The sequence below is a fragment of the Monodelphis domestica genome, chromosome 5, assembly GCF_027887165.1.
Source record: "Monodelphis domestica isolate mMonDom1 chromosome 5, mMonDom1.pri, whole genome shotgun sequence".
NCBI classification, from domain to species: Eukaryota; Metazoa; Chordata; class Mammalia; order Didelphimorphia; family Didelphidae; genus Monodelphis; species Monodelphis domestica.
The window spans coordinates 203,286,927-203,304,743 of NC_077231.1; the positions used below are offsets into that span (position 1 = coordinate 203,286,927).

The 17,817-nt window shown below is 37.8% G+C and overlaps 1 protein-coding gene across 2 annotated transcripts in view; it reads left to right on the plus strand.

Annotated features, from left to right (window-relative positions):
- Positions 1–6,712: 6,712 nt before the first annotated feature.
- MKLN1 (muskelin 1) overlaps positions 6,713–17,817 on the plus strand; it is a 242,854-nt gene continuing 231,749 nt past the window's right edge. The window contains exon 1 of one of the 2 annotated variants that reach the window (XM_001367124.4): positions 6,713–7,434. In XM_001367124.4, the coding sequence (XP_001367161.1) occupies positions 7,337–7,434 (98 nt within the window). In that variant the 5' untranslated portion in view covers positions 6,713–7,336. The remainder of the gene's footprint in view (positions 7,435–17,817) is intronic. The other variant, XM_016426163.2, reaches the window with a different exon arrangement.

Below are 17,817 nucleotides of genomic sequence, written 5' to 3' on the forward strand. Positions count from 1 at the left end.
GGAAGTGCCTGAGTTCATATTTGAACCCAGGACCTCCCATCTCTAGGTCTGACTCTCAAAGCACTAAGCCATCTTAGTGCTGCCTACAAAGACATTTCTTAAATGCATGCAATGTTTCAGAAGTAATGCTAAGCCCCAAGGATACAAACACAAAGGAGGGAGGGTATTTTGGTCTGGAAAGTGACAAAGAGTAAGTGGAGCCATAAGGCAGGCTGCATTTGATAGTGCCTTTTCCAGAAGCAATGGTAATGTTGGGTTAGAGACAGCTAGATGGCTCAGGGAACAGCGCTGGACTTGGAATCAGAATGACCAAAGTTCAAACCCTGTCTCATATGTATATTAACTGTGTGACCCTAATCAAGACACAACCTACAGCTGCCTCAGTTTCCTTATCTGCAAAATGGGAATAATAATATCTCTTAAGGCTGCAGGGAGGATTTAATAAGATAATGTTTATAAATAGCTTGGTATGCCTTACAGCAGTATAAAAACTAGTTTTTTTGATGTCTATTTCCAGAGCAAAAGAGAAGGTTGGGTGGTGGTGGTGGCGGAGGCTTGGTGAGTGAGGTAATGGAAAAAGCTTAAGTGAAGTGAAAGTTCCAGGCCTAGCTAGGTATAGTAGACCATCACCAGTCAGGACAGGAAGACCCCAGGGCAGGAGTTCCAAAGCTGAGTGGTTTATACCTGGGGTAATGATATATATATATACACACACACAGAAGGAGGATCGGCCCAGGTAAAACATTGCAGAAAAAAATGGGGTAAGATGGATAGGATTTTAATTCTTGCTTATCTAATCTATTTCATTGATCAATTTTTTCTATTTTTTAAACTAATACCAAATAGCTTTGATGATTGATTTTTAATAAATTTTGAATTCTGAAAGTGTTTCATTCCTACTTTTTATTAATATTTCCCTAAATATTCTAGATCTCTTATTTCTTCAAATGAATGTTGTTAATATTTTGTCTAGCTCTACAAAGGTACACCCCTTGGTAGCTGACTGACATGACATTATGTTTAAATCCATTTATATAATAGTATCACTTTTATTATACAGCTGCAGAATAACTATGAACAAAGAATATCCCTTCAATTATTTGTCTTCCTTGTTCTCTGTCAAAACTGCTCTGTGATTATATTTAGAAGTCTTGAGTATATCTTTTGTACATTAATTTACAAAATTTTTATCAGTTTCATAGTTGTTTTAAGATGAGACTTCTCTTTCTATTATTTCCACCTGGGTTTTGTTTGTGATACATAGAAAATGCTGATGAATTTTGTAGGATTAAAAAAAATTTTTTTTAATTATCTTGCTACTTAATTGAAACTATTATCTCATTGTATTTATTCATTCTTTGGGAATGTCTTTTCCTGTAGAAAAATGGATCAGTGTTGGCAAGCTTATAGAAAGGGAAACTATTATTACAATGAGCCAATATGGCATCATCAAGAATAGCCTATAGCCAACGAAGTCATTTCCAATTTTCTTAAATGCTTATTAAATGAGTAGATTGGAGAAATGCTGTGGATATAGTTTGTCCAGATTTTGCCAAAGCTTTTGATACAGTATCTCATCCCTTTCTTATGGAGCTGATGATGGGATATAGATTAAATAGTAAAGGTCCACATTTTTTTGGGGAAAGACATTCTCAGAGAATAAGTAAATTTATTGAGATAATTCATAGTTTCAGTTAAGTAGCGAGATTTACTATACTCTCCCAGTTTAGAAACTAAAACTTTTAACATCATATTATCATGGGAAATAAGTTTAACATAACTCTCCCATCTTCTGAGCAGGGTGGAGGTACATCTTTAATCATTCTTTGTCTCTTACTTCCCTTTTTTTGCATTTGAACCACTTCTCACCGTTATCTGCACCTCCCTAGGGCTTATAGAACCTAGAATTTAACCAGTAAATAAAATGAGGCCATTTCCTCTAGTATAACATTATTTATTAATGGGGCCTGTGATCTGTTAAGAAAGTAGGGTCTATCAGTGGCTCTAGGAGGAAATGAAGCTCCATAAGATACAAGAGGTGTCCTCTTTCTGACTGGCCTGACAGTACAACAGTTGGAAGTCTTCTGGCAATCCACCTGATGGGTGGATATTTTAAAAGAGGAGGTGATCTCAACTCCTCCCCATTTCTTCATCCCATTGGGGAAGACAGGATTACTCTTCGGGAGGTGGATCCTATGGCTTCATTGAGCCACTAACACTGGCCAACCTGCCTTTCTTTAGTATTTTAAGAAATGGAATATCAATGAGTATAAAACCCAGCTTCCTCTAGCAACCTTTAGAAAAGGGCAAAAAAAAAAATATTGTCTCAACTACGTTTTCAGTTGCTCTTTCCCTGATTGTAGACCTGGTCACCCCAAAACTAGATGATATGTTTAGCAAGGACAAACAGGGCAAGTGCTTTCAAATGCCATAGAGAGGGTATTCTTGTTTATAAATAAAGGAAGGAGTAGAGCTATCCACCCAGAACTTAATAAAAGCCAAACCCTGGGAATAAATGACCTTAGCTTGAGAACTGAACTGGGTGATAAAATGATATTGCTAATAAATAATACAACTCAACATTAATTTTCCTCAGATTTGTTTGCAGGATATGCTATCTTGTAGTTGCAACTTTGGTTCTTTTGCTTTTTTGGAATATTCTATTCCATTCTTTTCTCTGATTTCCTGTCACTGTATTGCAATCCTGAGTTATTTGAATTTCTCCTGGCTGTTAAATATAATGTTTGGCATTGAAATACTGAAATTTAACCATTATAGGCCTTAGAATGCCAAGTATGGGTTTTTTCCTTTTTGGAAGTAATCTGTGAATTTGATTAATCATCATTTTGTTGTCTATAAAACAGCATACAATAATATAGGCTTTGGGTAGGTTTATTATATTAAATAGTATATAAAAATATAAAGACTTCCTTGCAATTTGGAATTTAGGTTTTAAAATTCATGATATATTTCTGGTTCATCTATGGTGCTTAAATTATATCTGCAAAGCCTAACTTGGTCATTTTAGTCAGTGTGTAATTCAAGTGTTCCTTCAAAATTATTGTCTTTTACCTTGCATATGCATTATTATTCTCTTATCAGAGAAATCTCTCCTGTGGAGAGATTTTCTACAATATGTTCAGAGTTGTTCATTCTGCCATTAAAATAATCTGAATTGAGAGCACTAAATTCCAACTTAATTTCCCTCTTTTTAATGTGGACCCCTCCTACCATTCTTGCCTACTTAGACCTTACTCACCATCATGTGCTCTGCTTTTTAGTGACTGGTTTTGCTCTTTATCATACAAGATATTTCATGTCTCTCTTGCCTAGAAGGCTCTCCCTTTTTATTGAGAGTTGCTGGCTTCTTTCTTTTTTGTTGTTGTTGAGCCATTTTTTAGTCTTGTCCAACTTTTTGCCATCCCATTTGGAGTTTTCTTGGCAAAAATATGGGAGTGGTTCACCATTTCCTTCTCTAGATCATTTTACAGATGATGAAACTGAGGCAAACAGGATCAAGTGACTTGCCCAGGGCCACACAGCTGGTGTCTGAGGCTGGGTTTTGAACTTAGAAAGAGAAGTCTTCCTGACTTTAGGCCCAGCACTCTAACCACTGTGCAACCTTCAAGTTCCAGCTAAAATCTCATTTTCGACCAAAAGTCTTTCCTTATCTCCCTTAATATTTTAGTGCCTTTCCTCCAATTTATCATTTATATGTATTGTTTGTGCATGTGTTTTATGTAAATTTAATCTTCACATTTATGTTGTCTCCTCAACTAGATTGGGAGCTCCTTATGAGCAGGGACTGTCTTTTACTTTTCTTTGTATCCCTCATGCTTAGCATAATGACTGGGACAGAGTAAGCAAATAACAAATGCTTCTTGACTAATGTCAGTTTTGAAATAAGAAAAAAAGTTTTATTTCTCTTATCAACTATTTTAGAATTTACTCCTATTGTTCCGGGATCTCTAAGAATTTAAAAGAATATTTTTCCCCCTTGAGAAATTTTTCTTTCATTCTCCTTCATAGTATAATAATAGTTCAATGTGTAATGACCTTTCTTTTTTTGATTATATGTATTTTTCTTTCTTTTACTGTTGGTTTATCTGCTTGTTATTTAGGCCTGTACCTAACCTTTTCCCTTTACTTTTTGGGTATCAGCCTTTTAAAAAAATATATTTTTAGTAACTTGTCTCTGGTTTCCCTCTTCATTCTTGTTCCTTTGCCCTTCTATTGCTATGGCACAGAATGTCCTCATCTTCTACTGTTTGAGGAATGTGGGGGATTTGCTCCCTGTCCAAAGTAAACTTTCTTAATTCATATAAAAAATAGTTCAAAATCTTCCTTCACATTGTGGACTCACATTCTTTTATGTGGCTTGGCCAAATTAATTTCTTCTGCCTCTTGTGTTGTAGGAGGGTGGGGATGTTTCAGATTGAGTCACCATTTTTCAAGGACTAGGAAGGGGTCCTCCACAGATGGACCCTGAGACAGAAGCTGGTGAAGTTGTTTGCACTGGAGTTGGCTAGTGGCAGCTTTATGTATTTTAATTCTCTCATGTAATTTCATGAAGCCTTTTCTTCCTTTAGTGTTTGCTGTCATCTTGTGAATTCAACTGTAATGACTATATGTTGGGACCATATTTTGAGTTTTTTTTAACTTAAAGATGTCTAGGGAAGACAAAATACTCAGTCATCTCTTCAACTGAAGGAGTCACTCCAAGGTATTTACCCTCTGTGGTACTAAACTTTACTCTATCATCCTCTACTTTTCTCCTTCAATTGTCCTTTCAGGATCTCTGGACCATGATGGAGGACAATTGCCTAGATCACCATTCCAATTTAGGTATCATCTCATTGTTTCATTGTGTAATTAAAAATATTTTAGCTGAAAAACTTCCTGGAGTATATTGTATATTAGCTCACAGTTCACAGTTCAAATGAATAAGGTACATGTTTAAATGTTAATTATATTTGTTAAACATTTTAAAAATAATTAAATATAGCATAATAGATTTAAATGTAATATGTAATTATGTAATATAAATTAAATATAAATATTACTTGAAATATGAGACTATTTTAATGGAGACTAGGTTTCTGAATGCTTCCAGTTTTTTAATCCAGGAAATGGGAAGATGGTGATAGGATGTGAAGAAATGTGGGTAGTATAAGATACTTACAAAAGGAAGCTAACATGGGGTAATAAAAACAATATTGGAATAGGTATTAGGAATCCTATGTTATATATTGCTTGTGCCATAGATTAGCTGCATGACTTTGGGCAAATTCCTTAACCCCACAAGGCTGCAATCCTTTCTACTCTAAGGAGTTTCCCCTCTCATAGCATTTTCCTAGCTATAAAACAAGAGATTAGATGATCTTTTGAAGCATAGATTTATAGCTAGAAGGAGCTTTAGAGTTCATGATTAATCCATTCTTCTTATCACACAGATGAGCAAACTGAGATACAGAAGTTAAGGAATTTGTCTAAGGTCACACAGATAGTAAGTAGATGAGACGTGATTTGAATCTAGGGTCTCGACTCTATTCACATGCAACACTCTTTCTAGTATACTGTACTAGGACTTCTTGCAGCTCTGCAATTATATGATTACATTTTTAAAAATGGCAAAAAAAAATGATTTTAAATCACTCCTTAGGAAACCATGAGTAAATAGATCTCTGTACTTCAATTTCCTCCTAAGGATTGAAATAATAATAGTGACAGCTTTTAGGAGGGAAAGACAGGCTGGACAATCAAAGAAAGCCAAGTTTTTTGTCCTGAGATGGTTCTGTTTAGAAGGTTAGAAGCACAGAGGACATTCGTGACCCTAAATCCTCCCTGCTGATCCATGAGAAAGCTTCAGCCTTGGCTAGTTTCCTGATTAGAGCAAGGGATGATCTGCCTCTCCCTGGAAGGGCATATTGATGCCAGATTTAGTTTTGGATATCCCATTGAGTTTTGCCCAACTGCAGGCTGCATGGATTTCCCACAGAGACCTCAATTTACCAGCCACAGTCTTCTCCTGTAGAAGAGATTAAAGGTTGGGCATCCTGCAAGTGGCAAGTGTTTTAGCAGCTCCAGTGGAAATGAGTATCTGGCTAATAAATCTTTATAGCCCAAGATACATTATTTATTTGTTTGCCTCTGAACTTTTTTTTTTCAATTTTTCACATATATTTAAAAAAATTAAAAACAGTTTCCCATGTTTGCATGGTTCATTTCCCCCCTTCCCACTTCCCTTCTCCCTCCAGGAGTCGACAAGCAATTCCACTGGGTTATACAAATGCTACTAAGATATATTCTTTAGATAAGTATGAAGAAAACATATTCTCCAACCAAAGCTGTATGGGTACTTAAGGGCCCTGACTTGTGTGAAGAGAGCCTGGGATGTTTTTCAATAGCTAAGTGATTACCAAGGGATGATATCTTTTTGGCTATATTTCTATTTATCTAAAAATTTCTCTCTTTGGTTAAATTTCTACCTAATTATATTACTATGATTTAAAATTTCTATGTGGTTAAGGTAAGGCAGCCATCTTTGTGGATAGACTACCAAAGGGAACAAGTATTATCATGACACCACAAGGGTTCTTGACCATCCCGGAACAGTATTTAAAAAGTAGGACAACTCCATTGCTCAATTTAATTCAATTCGACTAATGTTCATTAAAACGCCCAGCCCATGTTTGCCCAGTGCTACAGAAATAGGATCCTTGGCTGAACAACGGGTGCTTCCCTATAGCAATGGAACCCTGATCTATTCAGGATGGGACCTCCCTGGACTCCTGTGCTTGTCCCTTTCCTGAGCTGGTTTTCAATTCTAGACATATGGACAGGAATTTGAGGAGGGGGGAAGGGAAGGAGAGCAGGGAAAAAAGAAAAGAATAAAGGCGACGACGTGAACATGCCATCATTTCTCCCCTCTTTTAAAATATCTCAGGCACCAGCCTCTTTCCTCATTCTTCTGCACCTATGCCCTCTTCCTTCCATCAGTCCCTTCCCCTCCGGATTCCTAATGTCCTCTTTCCCCCTAGTTATCAGCTTAATGCAATACAGGAATCTCGATTCGAGATATCCAAGGGTAGCAGAGAGGACGGTGTCCTCTCGGGGCTCGTTGGCTCCACCAGGTGCACTTCGGGGAATGATGCTCTAGAGAGCTTCGGAAGGCGTGCGGATGCTGAGCACAGGCCGACACATAGCCGCGAGTGCGCGCCCGCTGCGCCGGACGGGACTGCGGCCCCTTTAAGAGTAAGCCCCGCCCCTGCCCTCCTGTCCCCTCGGCGCTGCCAGCGTCGGCGGCGGCCGCGGCGGCGGGTTGGGAGCTGACAAGATGGCGGCTGGCGGGGCTGGCGCTGCGGCGCCTGAGAGCCGGCTGCTACCTTACGCGCTGCACAAGTGGAGCTCCTTCTCCTCCACCTACCTCCCGGAGTGAGTGCGGGGCCCGCCCGGGGGACTGCGCCCCGACCTTGGGGGCGGCGTAACGGGGGAGCGGGGGCGGCGAGAAGAGGCCCGGGCCTGCTGCTGCTGTTACTGCTGCTGCTGCTGCCGCCGCCGCCGCCGCTGCCGCTGCTGCTGCTGCTGCCGGGGGAGGGGGCGGCAGGGGGAGGAGGGACGGAGGCGCGGCCTTCGCTGCCCCCGGCCTGCCCGGCCTGGTCCGCCTCGCCCGGCCTGGACGCAGGCGTTAGGGCCGCCGCCGCCACAGCGCTCGGGCCAAGCTCGGGCAAGCTTGGCGGGGGGCACGGCGTGCGGCCCGGGAGGCGCCGGAGCTAGGGCTGGCGGAAGGAGAAGTCCGCACGGGGCTGGGAGCTGGGGGGTCCGCGGAGCCTCGGGTGGCGCCCGAAGAGGGGCGCGTAGTCCCAGGAGAGGAGCTTGGGGAACGTGGTGAGCGTCGGTAGAGTTGGGGTGTCGTGAGAGGAGAAGGGTGGGGGCAGAGGAGCGGAGCGGGTTCAAGTTCTCCGAGATCCTGGGAGAGGGAGGAGCCAAGAATAAGGGCGCTGCGTTCTGTCGGGGTCTTGATTACGGAGTGGAGTGTAGACAGGCCACTGCAAATCCACCAGGCAATCAATCTGTGACTACTTGCTAAAGCACCTGGGCCGAGCACTCTACATCACCCGGGCCAAGACTAAGAGGTTTGTCCCTGACCCATTCCCCAGAATAGTCTAATCGAGGCTGGATATTCTCTAGAGGTCAGAGTGTCTTCACACTTATTTGTCTCTGATGCGGGGGAGTTCTGAATTATTCTCCAGATACAAATGAAGAAATGGACTCAGATTTGGACGTGTGAAGGCTCAGAAAAGAAAAAAAAAGTGGAAGAAAGTCTTTTCCCTTCCCCAGCGCCCCCTTTCCACCATCTCACCAAAAAGTTTTTCTTTTAAGACATAATCCCCCTTCCTTCCCAGTTTCCCCATGGATTTGCAGCATGCCAGACAAGATTGTTTTATAAGCAGAGTGGAGTCAGAAGAGATTTGGTTTCAGAAGCCCTGGACCTCTTTCCTAATCTGTAAAATGAGAATAATATACATATCTTGCCTTATCTCCCAGAGTCGTTGTATATATAATGTATTATACATTGTATATTGACATTGTATGTATGTTGTAATACAGTATGTGTATGCTTTATATAATACATATGTATACGTTATACGATGTATATAATGCATATTATTATAACCATTGTATATATGTGAGCTATTATTTTCCTAAATGGAATCAGTGTTTAAACAAGTATATGTAGATATTCATATAAATAGCTACATATATAAATAGTTAGATAACACTTAAAAAAATGTTCTGCCCAGTACCTCATCCTCCTACTCCATAGTTTCATAATGTTTAGAAATTTTGCTGCTCTCTGACAGTTACTAAAAGTGTATTAGGAAGCTTCCACTAGGACATGCTGATTGTTTTGACCCCCAGTCCATTGCTCTTTCCACCAGACCACAGTTTGGCTGTAGTTTTTTTTGCCTGTGACAAGATCCAGCTCTGTGAATGGGGCCAAACGACCTATGGTCAGATTAAGCTTTTGGATTATGTAGACAGTTGCCCCCGAAAAACCTCTTCTTCCTTCTAATTTTGCTGTTTCTGTCAGTGGTGCCACCATTCAGTTAGTTTTTTATATTGAAGACTTTCCCTGTTATCTTTGATTTTTCTTTCTCCTGTATTTCTTAAGGCCAAGATTTCTGTTGATTCCACCTTAAGAGTTTTTTTTCAGAGAGGTGTTGAGCTATATCCCTGGTCACATTGCTATCTTTGAGGCAGGTGGCTTGGAAAACATCTTTCTTATTAGCCTTCTCTCTGCTCAGATGACCACTACCATAGTTTGGCCCTCATCACCCTGAACTCCTCCTCCCTCCAAAAAGAATCTTACAGTAAAATCTTACTTATCCCCTTCACCAATCTTTATTCTCTCCATACAAAAGAAGCTAGATGCTAGCCTACCTTTTCGATTGTATTTAATATCATGTGCTCTTCATTTCAGCCAACCTTTGCAGAGGTTTGTCCTTGAAATTTCCATGCTAGAAATGCAGTCTTCTTGTCACTCCTGACATTTAGAATCTTTAGCTTCCTTTAAGATTTCTATGGGAAACCATTCCTGAATTCCTTAGTAGTGTTTTCCCTTTCCTCAAATTATCTTGTGAGTTGTATCCCCAGTAGAATGTAAGTTCCTTGAGGACTTCAGGCTGTCTATTTCCTCACACTGCTACCACTGTTATAATCATGCACTTCATCTCTATTTATTTGCCTAGATGATTGCAGTAACTGCCTAATGGGTCTTGTGACTGCCTGTCTATCCTTTATATCCTTATTGTTTACCGTGCCATATTCAAAGTTTTTAACCTGGAAAGTCTTCCACATTCTTGTACTTTCTTTTCATTGTTATGTTACCATCCTCCAGCTCCAACCAAACTAAAACATGAATGTGCATTGCACTTCATACTTTTGCTCATACTATTCTCAATGTCTAAAACGTTCATCCTTTCCTATTTTCCTTTTCCAAATTCCTGTATGTTCTTTAAAATATTTGGGAGCCAAATTCTGTTTGATCATGAAGACAGAAAAGCACTCTAGCCCTTAGCTAGAGAGGGGAAAAGATAGTATATTGCTTCTGCTTTAACTTTCTCATTCTTGAAAGGTGTGATATCAGGGAAGCTTACTAAATGCCATCATAGGAATTTGAAATGGAATCTGCATATTTGATTTGATGTTCCTGTTTTTGAGAGACCACTAGATCATGTCTGGTGTCCCACCCCTGAATTTCTGGTATGGAGGTCAGATTATAAATTTGTGAAAGAAGGGATAGAACCCTATTGAATTGGCAGTAGAAGGTATGAATTTAAAACAAGTGTACTTGATCCTGCAGCTAGACTTTGAGGTTGCATAGTCTAATAGTATAGTGCTTGTAGTTGGGACCTGAGACATGGTTATCATTATATTCCTGAATTGTTAACTTTTAAAAATTGAACATGATGTAGTTGAGTCCAGGAAAATTTTTATTGGGAGACTGATTCTGTTTCTTAAGCTGAAAAAACTTTTGTTCCTACTGGAGGGATGCAGGTGTGGTAGTGGTCATATTAAAGGAAAGTTTAAGTGTGCCTCATTTTATAGAAGATTTTTTTTGCCAGACATTTGGGCATCATTGGGAGGAAGGGAAGGGATGGGCCTGCAAAGGTTTTGGAAATATCAAGAAGTTGAAGAAAGTTAGGATCTTTAAGCAACTTGCAGTCTGGCCTGATTAGAGCAATTTCCCTTTTATATTATGTTTTTGATTTCTTATCTCTCCAAATTGTTTGCTGGGGTATGTGGAGATTAAGAACCCAAACCTTTTGCTCCCTATTTTTTCTCATTTTTCTGGGGTAGAATGGTGGTGGTGGTAGTGGTGGTTCTTGGCCTTCAGATCCCTAAATATTTCAAATTTGATCATTTTATGGACAAAGCAAACTTTACATAATTCTTTTATGGTCTTAAGCTAATAAAGTGATATTCTGATCTGTAAAGATTACTAAAATGTGCTGCATACATTTTGGTGTTTCCTCTAATTTTTTACCTCTTTAATTAGAGAGGCAGGACAAATTGAAAAGAGAATCACAGTATTCAAATTGACCTGTTGTTGAAGCAGCTAAGTTGCAGAGTGGATAGAGTGTATGGCCTGAAGTGAGGAAAACTTAACAGTTCAAATCTAGACGCAGTCACCACTAGCTATTTGACTGTGGACCTGTCACTTCATTTTTCTGTATGCCTAATTTTCCTCATTTGTAAAATGGGGATAATAATAAAATCTGCCTCCTCGAGTTGTGAAGATTAAATTAGATATTTGTAAAGCGCTGTACTTAATTAACATAGTATATGGTACATAATAGGTACATAATAAATACTTTTTTCCTCCCTTTCCTTTTCATCAATTTGGGAGGTCCTTAGTCACTTTGACCACGTAGATCCATAAGGAAATAAATCAAGAATGGTAAAGATAGAGGAAAGGCTTTTAGTAATAGATTGTTAATAACCTTGTAATACACATTCATTGGAGTGGTACATATGGAAGCCATATTGTAAGGAGTTGAGTAGTGAGGGGGAGGTGAAAGAATATAGGCAATAACTAGATGACTTTTTCTAGGAGTTTTGCTGTTAAAGGGATATAGGAGGATAGTTTGCAGGAAATAAAATCAAATGAAAGTTATTTTTGTTTTTTTAAAGAACGAGGAGCTGTAGACGGGTTTTGAAATCTTGGAAGGGTTAAAAAAAATCAAAGTATGTTAGAAATCAACTCTTAGGTATAAGTGGCCTGCCTGATTCTTAAGAGAATTAATAGTTCTTAAGACTTTAAGTGTCCTGAATGTAAAAGTGCTTTTAAACTCTGCCCATGCAGGGAGGTTTAAGTTAGCAGAGAAATTAATTGACATAGAAGAAGCAGAAATACGCAGCCTTGCAACAAAGACCGAGTAATTTGAGATAGAGGTGGAATGGGAGCAACTGATAAGCTAGGATGCTGAATTATCTCTGATTTACAACTGTAGAGGCAGGGCCTAGAATGTAAGGGTTGGCCTGTAGAACTCTTCTAACAGCAAATCAAGACATCTCTGAGTATATGAATTGGGGAACAAGGAACTGACTCCCAGGAAAGGTGTTCCATTGGGCAGTCTTCCTTTCAATGTCTTTAGAAGATGAGTTTGTTGATCTAAACCTAATCTCTCCCACACTGTTTTCCAATGTTCCCTGCAGATTTTGTCAAATAGTGAGTTCTTGTCCCAAAAGCTGGGATCTTTGGGTTTATCAAATACTAGCTTGCTGAGGTCATTTACCCTAAATCTATTCCACTGATCCTCCCTTCTGTCTTAGCCAGTACCATATTGTTTTGATGACCACTGCTTTATAGTATAGTTTAAGATCCAGTATTGCTAGGCCACCTTCCTTTGCATTTTTCCCATTATTTCCCTTAATATTCTTGATCTTTTGTTCTTCCATATAAACTTTGTTATTGTTTTTTCTAATTCTGTAAACAAGTTTTTTGGTAGTTTGGTGGATATGGCACCAAATAAGTAAAATAATTTGGGTAGGATTGTCATTTTTATTATGTTAGCTTATCTTACCCATGAGCAATTAATGTTTTTCCAATTATTTAGATCTAGTTTTAATTGTGTGGAGAGTGTTTTGTAGTTGTGTTCATATAGTTCCTGTGTTTGTCTTGGCACATAGATTCCTAAGTATTTTATATTGTCTATGGTGATTTTAAAGGGAATTTCTCTTTCTAACTTGCTGCTGAGATGTGTTGGAGATGTGTAGAAATGCTGATGATTTATGTGGGTTTATTTTGTATCCTGCAACTTTGCTAAAGTTGTTGATTTTTTCCACTAGTTTTTTAGTTGATTCTCTAGGATTCTTTAAGTAGGCCATCATATCATCTGATAAGAGATATAATTTAGTTTCCTCATTGCCTATTTTAATACCTTCAATTTCTTTTTCTTCTCTGATTGCTACTGCTAGTGCTTCTAGTACACTGTTAAATAACAGAGATGATAATGGGCATCCTTGTTTCACTCCTGATCTTATTGGGAAGTCTTCTAATTTATCCCCATTGCAGATGATGCTTGCTGATGGTTTTAAATATATACTGTTTATTATTTTTAGGAAAGATCCTTCTATTCCCATACTCTAAAATGTTTTCAATAGGAATGAGTGTTGAAGACTTTTTGCATCTATTGAGAGAATCATGTGATTTCTGTTGGTTTGGTTGTTATGGTCAATTATGTGGATGGTTTTTCTAATATTAAATCATCATTGTATTCTTGTTATAAATCCCACCTGATCATGGTGAATAATCCTTGTGATTACTTGCTATTATTGTTAAGGTCAATTATGTGGATGGTTTTTCTAATATTGAATCATCATTGTATTCTTGTTATAAATCCCACCTGATCATGGTGAATAATCCTTGTGATTACTTGCTATTATTGTTAAGGTCGAATATAAGGAGAACTAGGAATTCCTCATCGAAGCTACAGAAGCTGGGTCTTAAAGGAAGGCTAACATTTTCTGAACAGAAGGGAAGTAGAGAAATCTATGCAAGGGTATTCTAAGTTAGGGGAAGTTTGGAAGTAAGAATTTTACTTAGTCATATGTTCTGGGGAATAGAGTAGACTAGTTTTTCCAAGGTTATTGTTAATGTTACATATTTTCAACTGACTCCTCACTATATCAAGGCTATCCTTTTACACTCAAACTGTCATACTCATAGTAGCTTTCCCAAACCTTTTCATCCCTCCTTGAAAATCTTACACCTCCCCTGCCCTGTACCCTCTTCCCTGAGACCCTTGCAATTGAAAGCAATTGAAGCCATTTGTAAAACTTTCTCTCTTTTTACTCCCTTCCACCATCCTCAATGCAATTTGAAGGCATGACATTAATTCTGGTGGACAGAAAAGAAAGATAGCAGATAATTGAATATGTGAAACTAGTGTACAGTAGATTATTTCATCCCTGTTTCTTACCAGCATGGTCTCATAGTTTTATCAGAGTGAGAGACTGAAAGAAAAAATGTATAGCAAAGCATAAACGCTTGCTCTCAGATACCACATATATAATTTTTTTCTTTCCTATTCAGATGTAACACTATTTAATGCTACTTTCTTTTATGTGAATGAACCTGAAAAGCCAGGTACATTCCGAACTTTTTGTTCCACACTGAATTTAAAACAATGAACATTAAAAAAAAAAACCAGCTTTATTTGTGTTTATTTGGACTTGAGAACTTAAAGTTCTTGAATTCAGAGACTATCTCAAAGATACCTTTTATTCTATGGTAATATGGACTTTCCTGAAAGGAAAAAAAAAGAAAATCTGTGCCATCTGTACCCAGTTAGATCCTGTTATATAATTATATTATAATATAGCCATAATTATATCACATCTAACTTATAGCAAGAATTGGCCATCGTCTATATTTTCCAATTTATTTTTATTCTCTTTATTTACTGCATTCCTCTTCACTATAAAATGATTTGTAAAAAGGGAAGTAGACCTGACTGTATGATTTTCAATATCTGTCATTCCTGTTAAAACAAGGTTCATTTGCTCAGACTCAAAAATCATGCCCATTTTGCTTGTCTTTCTATCACAATTAGGCTGATGCTTTCTCTAAACTGGGCATCCTAGGACAATTGGGTCAAGGGATGATTCAATGCTGCACTTACTTTTATTGATCAGGTTTACTGAAAAGAGATTTGCAAAAATAGGACCTGGGTTCAGATCTTTCTCAGTCTATAATCTTGCACATTCTTAATCTCAGTCTCCTCATTTGTAAAATGAAGAGATTGTATACTAAATAGTCTATAGATCTCAATGACTCTTGATGAGGATCCTTTAATGGGGGCCTTTCTGGCAGATGCCCTATATTCTTCCTCTTCATTAAAATAAACTGTTTTGTTAACCCTTAAAATATATATGTATATCTTTTCCTTGCTTTTTTTTGGCAACAAAGAAAAACAGTAAAAACAAAAAACCAATAAAGAAAAACAGTTAAAACAAAAAAACCAATACAGTGACCTTGCATGGTAAAACATGCAACATTTTACTTTCTTTTCTCATCAAAATGTTTCATTATCTCTCCTCTAGGACTGTTGGGAAGTTTTTTAGTTATTAAGACTGCAGCTTCTGTTTTAGTGATCCTTTTATCTGTTTTTTTTTTGTTTGTTTGTTTTAGCTGTGTATAGTCTGCTTTTACTTATTTTTCATACACTTGTACATATCTTTATATGTTTTTCCAAATTCCTCAGATTTCTTACTACATTTATCGGGCAGTTTGTGAAGTATATTATCTGAAGTATATTATCAGTGAGTTTGCTGTTGGCCAATGCCATGGGCTTCTGGTGGTCACTTCTCTTCTGATATAACACTTCCTAAGCTCTCAAGGTATCCATTTATAACAAAAAGGATTTACTTCCATCAGCAAGGCACACATTTCTTTCCAGGTTCCTCCAAAGGTTTCAGGCCAGATCATTCTGCTTCTCTTCTGATCTCTTCTGCTTCTGGTTTTTGCCAGCTATAACTGCAGGGGTCTTGATTGCTAGGTGAATGTTTTAATTTTATTCAGAATTGGGTATTCATCAATGATTTTTGATCAGGAGAGTAATGTGACCAAATTTATGCATAAATAAGATTAATCTAGCAGTGCCATGAAGAATGACATGAAAAGGAAAGAGTAGATGAAAAGATACTTAAAATTATATCACAGAATGACTGGCAAAATATTTCATAAACCTTAAAAGGACTGTGGAAATGTGAATCATAATTTTAGTAAAGAGCCAAGCAGCTGCTAGTGAGGGGGGTCAATAGTAAGAAAGTTGCTGTGGGAATAGAGGGGAAGGAGAGAATAGTATGTTATGATTTGGAAGGTATCATGAAGCTAGATTCACTAGGACTTGTAAATTGAGTGGATATGAATGGTTAGAGTTTATGAAAAAGCCAATGTTTGAACCATGGGTGAGTGGGTAAATGAATGATGGTGCCCTCAAAGCAGTAGTATGATTAAAAGCAAAAGCAGTTGTAGGCAGTGAGGGTCTTTTTGGAATCTCTTAAGATTGAGGCATTATTGAGACAGCCAGATTTGCTTTTATAGAGATTCTTAACTTTTTTTTTGGTTATAGACTCTTTTGGCAATCTGATAAAGCCTATGGATCCCAACTCATAATAATGTTTTTAAATGCATAAAATGCACAGGATTACAAAAGAAATAAAAAAGTATTTTAAAAACAAGTTCACAGGCTACTAGTTAATTTTTTATTTTAAATTATTTTTCAATTAACCAAAATCTACCTCCTCTTCCACTTTCCCACATCCTCCTATTGAAAAAGAAGGAAAACCAGAGATCTTTTAACAAATAATGTATAGTCAAGCAAAATATTCCTACATTGGCCATGTCATGCACACATGCAATGTGTATATATTTCATTCTGGACTCTTAATTCCATTACCTCTCTATCAGAAGAATGAGTAGAATGTTTCATTGCTAGCCTTCTGGAATCATGGCTGGTCATTGGATTGATCAGAGGCAACTTTTCAAAGTTGTTTTTACAATATTGTTGTTACTGTAAAAATTGTTCTATTGGTTTTCTTCAGTTCACATTCCATCAGTTTATACAAGCTTTTCCAGATTAGTTTGAAATAATAATAATCATGACAATAGGTAACATTTATTTAGTATTATGTGCCTGGCAGTGTGCTAAGTTCTGTACATTCATCATCTCATTTGATCCTTACAATAGTCTTGGGGAGGTAGGTGCTATTATTTCTCCCATTTTACAGATGAGGAAACTGAGGCAAAGAGAAGTTAAGTGATTTGCCTGAGGTCGCACAGCCAATGAAGTGTCTTAAGAATACATTTAAAATTAAATCTTCCTTTCTTCAGGCTGAGTGCTCTCTTCAGCCAGCCAGTCAAGAAAATAGGTATTATATATGACAAATGGAACTAGCAAAGTTTTTTTTTTTAAGTTGAGAAAATAAAAATTCTACAGTAGAATGCTCTCTAAATCATTATGATAGTACAGAAGGCCTCTCTTCATTTTCAGTTTCTCAGAGATGCTCCCTTGCAGCAAATGTATCTCTGCTATAAATATGCTTCCTCTTCCTGCTAGACTCCATGCCCTGCTCTTTTAAGGAAACTTCCATTCCCATATGTATTTAACCAGAGTCTTCACAAGTCAATACTTAGCATCTTCTTATCTGTAACATCACCTATAGGGAACTGATAAGAATCTACCCTTGTCCTTCCTATAAAACCTGTTGTCTCTCCGCCTGCCTAATAAGGGTGCCCTGATGTATACTAGCATGAAAGACCTAGGCAGAGGAGTGCTAATAAATGTTAAATAACTCTCAGGAAAAAAAAAAGTATATACATTACACTTGTAAGTTTAATTTGATTCATTGACATTTTCACTATTACTTTTCTAATCAACAAAACAGTAAATCAAGTCCTGATTGTAGTTGTTGCTGATTTCTGAGGTGTGAATGATCAAATTGAAAATTAAATAATTGATTTGTGGGAGCAAACTGGTTCAAAGACACACCTCAGCCCAGAATCTCATATATTTATTAGAAAGAGATAGAGAGCTGGAAACTTTGGAGTGTACCAAATCTGATGGAAGCTTCTCGGAAGAGCCATTCCCTGTTTTCCTGTGTTGGCCTGAACTAAATATCCTTTTTTCAGTGATTGAAACTAGGTTTTCCTACTCCTGAGGCAGATTCAAATGCATTCTTTGCCTTGAATTTCTTGCTTTATTTTTACCCATATACATATCATTGAGCCTTTCCTTATGAGAGTTA